General features: G+C 38.0%; 1 protein-coding gene across 2 annotated transcripts in view; it reads right to left on the reverse strand.

Annotated features, from left to right (window-relative positions):
* tspan7 (tetraspanin 7) overlaps positions 1 to 13510 on the reverse strand; it is a 96296-nt gene that overhangs the window by 22092 nt on the left and 60694 nt on the right. For both annotated transcript variants that reach the window (XM_003218920.4, XM_062977203.1), the window contains exons 2-3: positions 6314 to 6502; positions 1086 to 1160 (exon numbers count right to left, since the gene is read on the reverse strand). In XM_003218920.4, coding sequence (XP_003218968.1) covers positions 1086 to 1160; positions 6314 to 6502 — 264 coding nt within the window. The remainder of the gene's footprint in view (positions 1 to 1085; positions 1161 to 6313; positions 6503 to 13510) is intronic.

Raw genomic sequence — 13510 nt, forward strand, 5'->3', positions numbered from 1 at the left:
GGTCCCATGCTGGACTTGGGGCAGCTCCAGAGCAAAGTACTGCAGAGTATTTTGGGTTGGGTAGATACAGCCTCGGGTCACATAAGTTTACGGCACTAGCTTCTTTCTCTCAGTTAATCTCAAAGGCCCTATGACATCCCTTTGTATGTGATGCACAGAGCACACTCCCTCCACCTTGGATGCATATTAAAGAGAAATCTTTAATATGCATCCAAATTGAAATTTCAGCATATCTGTTTAGCAACAAATCCCAACAGAAGCTTTGCGTTCCTCAATCCCATCTTCTTCCTTGACACTTTATAAACAACATTTAAAAGTATTTCAATAGGAGTTTGTAGGAAGCATCTGGAATGACTGCTTTTTTAATAAATGCAATTTCATTAATAAATAGTAAAACAAATATATCTGTGGATATATTTAAATCCTAGTATTTCCCCCTCCAAGCTCATTTTCAGTGAATAATGTTTCTGTCAGACCATTTTTCAGCTATTATTACAAAAAAAGAAAACACCACATCACAATATGTATGAAATAAGCCAAGGCTATTGGAATTATAGACACAAGTTGTTTTCTTATTTTATTGTGTCTTCGTAACTCAATTCACACTCTCCCTTGCTTCTTCTAGCTTTGCTGCCACGTATTAAATATAATGTACAAGGCAGCAAAGCAACTGGTTTAGTTTGGCTCTGCATCCTTGGAAATCCTCTCCGCATTATACACTCAGATGCTTGTCCAGTAGAGGTAATATCATTTATGCAAAGAATTTAAGCTATACTGCAGTCTTCAGCATACATAACTGGGTAAAGAGGATCTTACATGATGAACATGTAAAGAAACTGGGCTCAAAAGTAAATACTGAAGAGCAAAACCCTGGAGCTTTAGCTAAATCCTTTCATTTGGAATGATAACAGGTTTTGGGACTGCACATTTTGCTGCCAAATAAAACAGCTGCATCACCCAGAGTGCATATGAAATTGCTGAACTCAGCAACCTAGATATTAATACCCAGTGCCCTAAGAGGCTTCAGCAAAAACTGCTCAAAGCCAGAATGTGACCACCTTTATCAACAAGTAATTTACACTCACCTCATGGCGAAACACAAATCCTGAGATGCCAGCCACTAACTCAGCCAGGAAGACCAGAGACAAGAACATGGCATACTGAAAGACAAGCGGGAAAGGAGAGATGTCAAGGGGTTTAGTACAGATTACTCCCGTTCACTCCCTCCCAGTTTTTACATTTATTACAACCATTATCACCACCAAGACTCTAGTAGAATTCTCCATTGCAAATCTCACATTATTATTTGAGTGATCTCTGAATGGGAATGGGACCAACATCATATTCACAGGAACTGCAGGCTACTGTTTTCACAGCTTGGAACAGTTACTTTTGGAATAGGGAACTCTGAGAGCCACTGTCCTACAAACTATATTTTCCAAGCTCTGGCCATTTATCAGACTGCAAATAAAATAATATAGTACAACCCCCATATTGGGGGAGGATATGTTTCTGGACTAATAGTGGAAATGCAAAAGTGCATATAACAGTGAGCCCTATAGAAATGAAAGATTTCCATCAGAAGCATACCATGGAATTGTACGGGAGAATCTAGAAAATGTATAGAGAGAATGCCTCTATAACATTTCTGGTCCTCCAGTGCAATTCATTGGTCATCTTCTGGCAGAAGCATATCACGGAATTGTGCTGAAGGATCTAAAATACTCTTACAAAGAGCACTTCTCTAGCATTTTAGGTCTTCCAGCACAAATTTATGGTCAGTGTCTAGTGGAAGCATACTAGAGAATCATAATGGATGATGTAGAAAATGCACAGAAAATGAGAGAGCCAGTGATCGCTGCAAGTGCTCTTCCAGATATGAGCACCATATCCGAACCCGTTTCCTAACTACATAGTATGTATAATAGTGTTTAATAGTGACTGATATCCTTAGTCTCCTTGTAGCTATATAAGCTATCTAAATAATAACCACTTTTATTTGAATAGAAATTTGTACTAGGAAGATATCTGATTTTATGCACAAAACCTTACCTGGATATGTTTTCTTTATGCTAAAATTTGAGCACCATAGAACAGGATCTAGGAGAGTCAGTGAGGCATAGAGGTTTGAATATTGGACTCCAACTCTGGAGACCAGGGTTCGAAGCCCCACTCAGTCATGAAAACCTACTGATTGATCCTGGGCAAGTTACACACTCTTAGCCCCAGAAAACCTGTGATAAGTTCACGTTAGGGTCACCATAAGTCAGAGACAACTTGAAGGCACATAACAATAAATACAACAGGTTGGGCAGGTAAATATGCACTAGGATTTGAAGCAGTTCTCCACAGTTTATGTTTATTTTGGTCATCTCAGTCAGCACTCACAAAAGATAGTGTTGTCTTAAGGAGACCTTAATCTGTGCCAGCAAGTTATCATGCTACACAACCACACCTGGGAATTAAAGAATGTAGTTCTGAAAGGCAGAGACCTAATAAGGTGTAGTGGTTTCAGTGTTAGAGTATGACTCTGGAGATGAGGGTTTGCATTCCTACTCAGCCATGGAAATCCACTAGCTGACTTTGCCTCAGTGAAAAGTAACATCAACTATCAGCCCTGAACATATTTTGGCAGGAAAATCCCATCATATGTTTATCGTAAGTTCACCGTAAATTGAAATTTGCTTAAAGTCACAGAACAACCACCACTACCAAAAAATAGAAAACACAAGTTCAGACCCATTTGGAAGAAAGATGAAATAGAGAATAATACCCATTCTTAATATTTCTTAGGATTATTATGAACTTTACACATAGTAATATGCTACAGTCAGTTGCTCTGAGCCTCAGACATACTGCTGTCATGAAATTTTATTGCTGTGTTATTTTTAAAGTCTTTATTGTCTTATGCCATGTTCTGCTGTTTTACTGATTTTGTATTTTATTGGATTTTAAATTATATTTTATGGCGGGATTTTTGGGAACCCACCTTGTAAATATCTCTGACATTGTGAGGCAGGATACAAATAGTTTAAAGTAAATGATTTGAGATTTAGAGAGCACTAAATCAAAACAACTGGGTGATTTCATGGCCAGGTGTACTTACTCTGCTAAAATATCTGTTCTATGTGAATTAATTCATCAACACACTAGCACAGTTATTGTCGACATATGTCTCTTTTGCAGCAAGAAGGATTTAAGCAGGGTATGATTTGGTTAATGCCATTACTGTCATCATTACAGAGGCTAAGTATTTTGTTTAACATAAGTGTGCCAACAGACCTAGTATAACTTCATTCAAGAAACAACTCCTGAAACCTAAAACAGCAAAGCAGAAAGAAAACAGGAAAGCAGATTAGCCTAACTCGATTAACTACCTTAAGAGTAGGTTTGTCTAAAAAAGGAAATAAGAGAATGCACAAAAAAGTATAGACTTCCTACAAAAGAAACAAAACTTCAATTTTTAAGTATCTTAAAGCTATAAGATATTTTGCTCCCAAAATGAAAATCATAATTAAAATGGAGGCTGGTAAAATTAAAAAAAAGTAATATTGGGATATATTTTAGAAGAAGCTGTAAAGTGGTTTCTGAAATATTCAAAGTGCAGGTTTTTTGTTTTTGGTTTTTTGGGTTTTGTTTTTTTTATTTTTTTGCTTATGCAAGGCTTACCTGCCCTGGTTGCTTCATTCACATGTGTGTAAAGTTGGTTTTGAAGTTTGCTGGAAACACGTTGCAGATATTGGAGCAAAAGGCTAAAATGCACTTACATGTGAAAATGACAGTAGGATAGGTATGATGGGGGAAATGGGAAGCTAGCTCATGCTTAAATTTGTATCCTTGGTTTAATGCAGTTTCCTAATTCAAAATATTTTGGCTTCAGTCCTGAATTTCAAAGAGAACAGAGCAGCATCCGCATCCTGGCAGACTTTCCCTGGCAGCAGCTTCCAGCTAGCTTGCTTGGGCACACTGATAGTCAAACAAGCCACCCGCGAGCCAGCTGGCAGAGAAAGCTTGCTGAAAGCCCTGCGTGGCACATAGATTGCTTCCATGTGGCCCTGGAGGTTGCAACGATCGATCTCAGGAAAGCCAGATACATTTAGTTTAGTGCCAGTAGCTTCTGTGCTCTGGGAAATGACTGTGTTATGAGTTTACAGGTATAAATAAAGGTATATCTCAGCTAATGAAGGAAATGTGTTAACTTAGTTAATAAAGGAAGTTCCCCCTGGACTGGCTACATCCTTTCTGTGAGCCAGATAGTAAAACCCAGCTATATTTGACAAGGCTTTTTGGGCAATCCCAAAGTCTGAACTTTGTGCCTTATATCTGGGAAATTGTTGTTGCTGATGCTGTTGTTGTTGCTGCTGTTGTTAGGTTGCTGTGAATTTTCCGAGCTGTATGGCCATGTTCCAAAAGCATTCTCTACTGACGTTTTGCCCATATCTGTGGCAGATATCCTCAGAAGTTGTGAGGTTTGTTGGAAACTAGGCAAGTGGGGTTTATATATCTGTGGAATGTCCAGGGTGGGAGAAATAACTTTTGTCTGTTTGAGGCAAGTGCGAATGTTGCAATTGGCCAGCTTGCTTTGCATTGAATAGCCTTGCCGCTTCAAAGCCTGGCTGCTTCCTGCCTGGGGAATTCTTTGTGGGGAGGTGTTAGCTGGCTCTGACTGTTTCCTGAATGGAATTCCTATCTGGAATTCCCCTAACACCTCCCAAGAAAGGATCCCCTAGGCAAGAAGCAACCAGGTTTTAAAGCTGTAAGACCATTCAATGCTAATCAAGGTGGCCAATTGCAACATTCACACTTGTCTCAAACAGATAAGAGTTCTTTCTCCCACCCTGGACTTTCCACAGATATATAAACCTCACTTGTCTGGTTTCCAACAGACCTCACTACCTCTGAGGATGCCTACCATCAATGTGGGTGAAACGTCAGGAGAGAATGCTTCTGGAACATGGCCATATAGCCTGGGAAATTCACAGCAATCCAGTTATTCCAGCCATGAAAGCCTTCGACAACACATTATTATTATTATTATTATTATTATTATTATTATTATTATTATTAAAGGTTTTCCAAAAATATAAGATAAAAAGCAAAAAAATAATAATTATAAAAATTATTTATACCCCACTTTATCTCCCGAAAGGGGATTCAAAGCAGCGTGATGTAAAAGCATTAGTATACAATTTAAAATATATAAATATGCAAAAATTAAATAGAATTAAAAACGAACAGCACTAAAAATTCAGTTTAGAATCCAGCAAAACAGTTAAAAACCACCAGGAAGGCTGGTTTTCAACTGCAAAGGACTACTGAGAGGTGCCATGTGCTCCCTGGCTGCCTCCCCCCCTTCTCCTGAGAACAAAGGCACCATTAACACTGGCACCATCTTTCTTGGGCTGCAATTCTTCCAACAGAAAAGTTGGTATCAAAAGTAGAAATAATATGGCAAGAACAGGGGTCAGTTCCTACACTACACACACACAAAAATAATAAGAGTAGATTCCTACACCACACACAAAAAGAATAAGAGTAAGTTCCTATACATATTTGTAACACAGCACTTAGGCAAAACTCAACCTTTGATTTAGAAACCTGCCTTCTGTTTTTTACTAGCCTCGGTTAGAATTAGGGTTAGAATGCTTCTAACCTAGAGCCCTTCCACACAGCCCTATATAGCAGAATATATGCTTTGAACTGGGTTATCTGAGTCCAGACTGCCATATACTCCAGTTCAAAGCAGATAATGTGAGTTTTTATTCAGCTGTGTGGAAGAGGCCCCAGTTATATAAAGGCAAATTCTAACTTGTTTCTAAGAAAATCAAATCAAATGCTTGCATGTTATACCAATAGAAAACTAGTTCTCACATTTTAAACATATGGAAATCTTGGAGTGCAGCATTTGCTTTTTTTAAAAGTTATGTTTTAAGAATATATTCTGAATATATCTATCTGTCTGTCTATGCATACACACACACACACACACACACACACACACACACACACACACATATATATTCAGAAGGCATTCTGAAATCCCAAAGAACTAGTGTGCGCATGTGAGTTTGAATGCATAAACCCAACCCTAGATTATGATATTTTGTTTTTACAAACCATTCTTGGTACCTTGGGGAAAGTACAAAACTCTTCCCATATGAACATTTCCTTAGTGAATAATAAGGTGGTAATTACATTCTCTGACTCTATATTTGGGTGTGTGTCCACATACATAAATGAAACCTGATTAACATCTGTTTACGGTTAATGAAGAAAATGAAAACCTTAATCATTTACACAGCATTCTACTTACCAGTTTCAGCATCCATGGGCTCCCGCGACATGTGGCAAAACATCCAAATAATCCGAAGACAATAATCGTAGTGCCCGTCCCAATGAGAACATAAGGGGCATTAGTGGAGTTTTCAGCAATAAGAGAGATGTATGTGCCTAAAGTCAGCTTCCCCCAGACACCAACAGCCAGAAGGATAACACCAGTTATCTGGAAAAAAAGAAATCAGAGGTGAAGGCATGATCAGAAAGCATATACAGATCAACATATGGTGATATAAAGTATTTAAAAACCGAATTAGCCACTGTGCCAAAAAATAAACTAAAAAGAAGATTGGTTGACTGGACAAACACAACTTTGATGTTTTGGAATACTTCATAGTAAATAATCAGCAACCCGCCAGCAGACTTGGAAGGGTTTTAAGATGGGGATTCTCTTAGCCTTAGAGGACGTAAATGACAAAGGCCTTCTGAACCAACCTTGCCAAGGAAAATCCAAGAGAGTAGCACTGGCAGGCAGGCCATTATTAATTTTGTCTACTAGCATGAGTATTTTCACTAAACAATGAAAACATAGACCATGTTGCATTTAATTAAGAAATACAACCAACTGAAACTGAATGCAATTTGGTTACCAGGAAAGCAAAGTCAAAATAATGGAAAGATAATTGAATTTAATAATACTTAATATATCAAGCAAAAGGAGCTGGGGGGAATATGTAAGACACCACTGAGAAAGTACAAGGTGGCTATAAGGTCTCCCACTGCACCCACCCTTTCACTACACTACTGTAAATCAAAAGCCGTGGACATATATTAGAAGATAGTAGATAGCGTGCACAAAATGGGGAAAATGCAAAAAATGTGTAACTAACAAGCTTAAGGTGTTGAAAATTAGATGTCAGGAACAGTTGGGAGGAAAAAAATATTTATCCTATTATTATTCAATCATCCTAAAATATAAAGGCTCACAAAAGAACATGGTGCACATCGAGATCCTCTCCATGTGTTCAATGAAGTTTAATCCCAAGTAAGTGTGCACAGGATACATGGTACACAGCATCTGTGACTCATGGGGAGGTTTAGTTACAAGAGCTATCTTCATAATAAGGGGGAATATATTTATGTGCTTGATGGTTTAGTACAGGTCTCATTAATACTAAAGATAATCAACTCTATAAAGGTTTGGGTGGTTCAATCTACCTGATTATTTGTGAGGTGCGGGGAAATGGGGTTCAGACCTTCCAGTGCAGTCTTGTGATAGTCCTCAAGCTCCTCTGCTGTCCTCTGATCATGCAACACAAACGGGCCCCTTTAGGAAACCAAGTGTCTAATATGCATATGCTAAATTGTTCTAATATTCCTAATGTCATCTCTTTCCTCATGCTTTTTGAAGCATCTTTTTATAAATTTCACTGAGATCAGTTCAGAAGAAGCATCCCATCTAATGCAAATTTTACATCTACGGTACGAACCAATATTAAACAATGCTCGCGTATATTCAAGATCAAGCGAGTTAAACAATTTTCACGATTCATCTAAACCAGCATTGTGTTGTTGAAGGCTTTCATGTTGTCGAAGGCTTTACACAGATGCCTAGTTTCCAACAGACCTCAAAACCTCAGAGGATGCCTGCCATAGATGTGACCAAAACATCAGAAGAAACTGCTTCTGGAACATGGCCATACAACCCGGAAAACTCATAGCAATAATAATAATAATAATAATAATAATAATAATAATAATAATAATAATAATAATAATTACTCTTGGAAGTAAAACAAGCAATCAAAGAAGAACATGCCCTGGCAGAATATGTAAAGCAAAGTGAAGAACCTGCTTTGATTGAAGTCAAAAATCAGAAACTCCTCAAAGCATAGCAGACAAAAAACCAGTACAAGAAAACCACACTACAAACTAGAGCTGACAGCTGGCACAACAAAATATTGCATGGAAACTTCCTTGACAAAATTGAAGGAAAAGCTGATATGGAGAAGACCTGGCTATGGCTCACGAATGGAACCCTGAAGAAGAAAACAGAAGGCCTGATCCTTGCAGCCCAGGAGCAAGCCATCAGAACAAATGCAATTAAGGCCAAGATTGAAAAATCAGCTGATGACCCAAAATGCAGACTGTGCAAGGAAACCGACAAAACCATTGATCATATCCTCAGCTGCTGTAAGAAAATTGCACAGACAGACTACAAACAGAGGCACAACTATGTGGCCTAAATGATTCATTGGAACTTATGCCTCAAGTACCACCTCCTAGCAGTAAAGAACTGGTGGGATCACAAACCTGCAAAAGTATTGGAAAATGAGCATGCAAAGATACTGTGGGACTTCCAAATCCAGACTGACAAAGTTCTGGAACACAACACACCAGACATCACAGTTGTAGAAAAGAAAAAGGTTTGGATCATTGATGTTGCCATCCCAGGTGACAGTTGCATTGATGAAAAATAACAGGAAAAACTCAGCCGCTATCAGGACCTCAAGATTGAACTTCAAAGACTCTGGCAGAAACCAGTGCAGGTGGTCCCGGTGGTGATGGGGCACACTGGGTGCCGTGCCAAAAGATCTCAGCCGGCATTTGGAAACAATAGACATTGACAAAATCACGATCTGCCAACTGCAAAAGGCCACCCTGCTGGGATCTGCGCGCATCATCCGAAAATACATCACACAGTCCTAGACACTTGAGAAGTGTTCGACTTGTGATTTTGTGAAACGAAATCCAGCATATCAATCTTGTTTGCTGTGTCATAATAAAATAATAATAGCAACCCAGTGATTCTGGCCATGAAAGCCTTCGACAACACAATGCTGATTTAGTTGAATTGTGAAAATTATTTAGCTCGCTTGACCATGAATATAAGAAGCTCATTCATCAAGCTTTTCCTAAGGAAAAGGTGTGTGTAGAGAACTATAGTGTTAATTCATTCTAGAAAGATTTGCCTCTATAGCCAGCAATGTCAGCAAACAGCCTGAACACATGCCATTGTTCCTGTCAAGCATTACATCATGTGGCTGGAATACTAGGGATAGGGATAGATGGAGAAATCAAGCAGCACATTTGTGTTCTTTGCTGACATCTAGTGGATACGTAGGTTAAACAACTTACACAGTGCAAACAGCCGATACCTTGTCATTTATTTAAGGGTGCCTTTAAGATCTTTCAAACAGGCAGAGGATGTGGCCAGGGTCCATTTGACCAGAGCCCACTTGACCAGGGCCTACTTTGACCAGGGCCCACTTGACCGGGGGCCACTCTCCAACATTAGTACCAAATGGATTACGAATCCATTTTTGGTCAACTTTAGATTCAGTTTGGTTATTTGAGGTGCTGATTCAGAAAATTGCATTGGATAGACCACATCAGCTCTAGTTTTTGATACAGAACATACGCTGTCCAGTAGTCTCCATCTGCTCACCCAGCTGATATGGTCTATCCAATGAAATAGCCAGCTCTGTGGAAAGGAGAGGAAACAAAATAAATAAAATACCGTATATACTCGAGTATAAGCCAACCCGAATATAAGTCGAGTCACCTAATTTTACCACAAAAAAACTGGGAAAACTTTGTCTCCAGTATAAGCCGAGAGTGGTAAATTTCAGAAATAAAAACAGATACCAATAAAATTACACTAATTGAGGTATCAGAAGGTGAAATGTTTTTGAATATTTATATAAAACTGTAATTTAAGATAAGGCTTTCCAACTTTGATTAAATCATCATTCTCATCTTCTTCAATGTAAATGTGCTTATGTATCCTTTTAATAATAATAGAGTAAAATAATAAATGTAATAAGACTAACAAATACAGTCAAATAATAAATGCAACAATAGAGTAAAAAATAAATGTAATAACAATAATAATAATATTAGAGTGAAATAATAAACATTAATAGTAATAAAAAAGAGTAAAATAATAAATGTAATAATACCAATAATAATAAATGTACCATATATACTCAAGTATAAGCCAACACGAATATAAGCTAACCAGGACCCTCACCCGAGTATAAGCCGAGGGGGGAGGCTTTTTCAGTCCTAAAACAGGGCTGAAAAACTAGGCTTATACTCCAGTATATACAGTAAATAAAGAGGAAGGAGGTTCACGGATTAGATTTTCGTTCTCGCGGCCCACAGGTTGAGAATCACTGCATTTAAAGAATAAGTAATGCTAGCTAACAAATACAGTAGAGTCTCACTTATCCAACATTTGCTTATCCAACATTCTGGATTATCCAGCGCAGTCTGCCTTTTAATAGTCAATGTTTTTGTCATCAATGTTTTCAATATATTGTGATGTTTTGGTGCTAAATTCGTAAATACAGTAATTACTACATAACGTTACCGTGTATTAAACTGCTTTTTCTGTCAATTTGTTGTAAAACATGTTTTGGTGCTTAATTTGTACAATCATAATGTAATTTGACATTTATTTTGGCTTTTCCTTAATCCCACCTTATTATCCAACATTTTCACTTATCCAACGTTCTGTTGGCCCGTTTATGTTGGATAAATGAGACTCTACTGTAACACTAGCCGATGCCAGAGACAGAGCTGGCCCTAGGTATTTTTCAAGTGTAGGCAAACAGAATTTTGGCGCCCCCCCCCCCCAAACCAATCACTGAAAAATAAAAGCGTTGGATAAGCAAAAATGTTGGATAATTAGGAGGGATTAAGGAAAAGCCTATTAAACATTAAATTACATTAAGGTTTTACAAATTAAGCACCAAAACATCATATTTTACAACAAATCAACAGAAAAAGCAGTCTCGACTGCGCCCCCATATGTTTTGCGCCCGAAGCGACCGCTTAATTCGCCTCATTGCTGGACCGGCTCTGGCCAGAGATCACCACCATCAAGAAACTTTTTCCAACAATCTTGTTTGTTCGTTGGTTAATAAACCTTTACTTATTTAGACGTGAACTAGACATCTTCAAACTCTGAGAAAGGGAAACTGAATTAGTAAGTCACCATTAATTCAAAAAGGAAAGTACAGGATCTAGTTAAAAACAATATATGCACCTCAAGAGTTAGTGTGATAAATCTTTAAGTTAGCTTAAATGCAGCATTAATTGCAATCTTTCATCCAATTCTGCTCAAATAATGCTGTGGGAATCCCATTTCATCTTTTTATTAGGTCTACAATGTTTATTTTATACTGGGAGAAATAAAATAGTCTGAAGGACAGAGGGAAAGGTAATTCTGATCTTCATTCCTAATAGAATAAAGTCCAATGATTTCAGCAATATCAGCTTTTAAATGGGTAGATAGAAATGACATGAAGGCAAACAATAACAACAGGTACAATATATTGAGAAAAGTACTAAAACAGATAGAAATTCATAGTAATAAAAAGTAAAGTGATAGCTTAAGTTTCAACTGACTAATGCTAATGGCCCTCATTTTCCTTTAATAACTCTTATATGCTGAGATACAGTGAAAGTCAAACACTTCTGGACTTCTCTTTTGGTTTGTGTTCAAGATTATGAGTTTAGGCTAAGCACATACAGACACAATTATAGAAATGCTCAGTGCGCACAAGGACAAGGACATAATCAGGTTATATGACCCACCAAGCTCCAGGAAATGCCTTACGCAGAGGACAAGAAATGGGCTAAGCTTGCTATCCAGTCGAAATATTACATAGATCAGCAGAATAGGGTTAATGGTCACGCGAGGCCACAAAAGAATCCAAGCTGATGATGCAAATAGTCTCTATTTGGACATTTAACCACAGATGTCACTAATGGAGTGGAAATTTTGAGTTACTTATGGAACTGAAGGTACATCGGAACAAGCCCAGAGCCACAAGAAGAAGCTCTTCCCCTACCGCCCCTATTACTGGAATACACAGCAGTAATAGCCCAGTCATAAGATAGACCTTAGCATAATAAGTCATTATTAAATCAAGTCATAAGAGGTGGAGTTAGATATTAAACGTGAGGGGCCAGGAAGTCTTAAGGTGCTGTCTCCAGCTTTGAACTCCATCTTTCACTCTGGAAGGAGGATCACTGATGTACAGCTGTATTCTATTAACTCCATTTTGTAAATGTTTTGTTCTTTCCTGGTTTGAATATTGGATCTTTGATCCCTGTTCTGTTCTCTGTTCAATTTGATCTTTAAATAAACAACATTGCCTAATTTGAATTTTGTTTGTGCTTTGGAAATTCTCAAGAGGTTTGACTGACAACCCAGGCCTTACAAATAAGTGGGAGGAAAATTGAGGGTCTCCTTTCATTGAGCTAGTAACTAAAACTAGCCGGATGCCTGAGTTAAATCTTTAAAATATGTTCTCTGCAACGCCAGAAGTTCATATGTTCACCAGGGCTTTCTGAGCTTTCCCCAAACACTCATACCTCAAGTTAAACCATAACATGCTCTTTAAACCCACATAAACCCTCTTTTCAAAGCAAATGGGAATGTTTGGAAATGGCAAGCAGCCCCCTAAAAGTCTGAAAAATACTAAGTGTGCACATAAGTGTGCACATAAATTCACTGGATGCCAAACTGTTTTGAGATTCTGTAATACCAAAAAGCAAAATCTATAGCCCCTACACCAGAAAAAAGGGTTTGGTTTTATGGGTCAATGGAACATAAAGGCCAAATACATTGTTCATGTTGTTGTATGTCTTTCGGGCTGTGTGGCCATGTTCCAGAAGTATTCTCTCCTGACGTTTTGCCCACATTTATGGCAGGCATTCTCATAGGCTGTGTGGCATGGATAAACTAGGCAAGGAAAGGAAAATATATATATCCGGATAAATGACTTCGATGGGCCGCATGTGGCCCCCGGGCCTTAGTTTGGGGACCCCTGATCTAAACTGTCTAAAGACCTTCATATAATGAGGGTCCACCATCATCTAAGAAAATTTCTTCTACTGTCAAACAACCCTTACAGTAAAACAAACAAACAAAAAAAATCTTACTAATGTGTAGGTCACATCTCTTTTCATATAATTTGAATTCATTGATTTATGTTCTAGTCGCTGGTGAAGTGCGATAGTTGGTGAATGTGACCAATCCAACTAACCACTATAGGCAAGTGACTAAATTTTATTCTCAGCTGCTCTCCACACATTATTCCACTGAATGGTGTTCAATGATGAAATTGTTCACCTTTGCACAAGAAATGCATCTATAAGAGGTGGGAAACAATTGATCAAATCTGGCATATACAATATATTTTGCAAAATGATTCTGTTT

This window comes from Anolis carolinensis, chromosome 3 (assembly GCF_035594765.1).
Source record: "Anolis carolinensis isolate JA03-04 chromosome 3, rAnoCar3.1.pri, whole genome shotgun sequence".
In the NCBI taxonomy this organism is placed as follows: domain Eukaryota; kingdom Metazoa; phylum Chordata; class Lepidosauria; order Squamata; family Dactyloidae; genus Anolis; species Anolis carolinensis.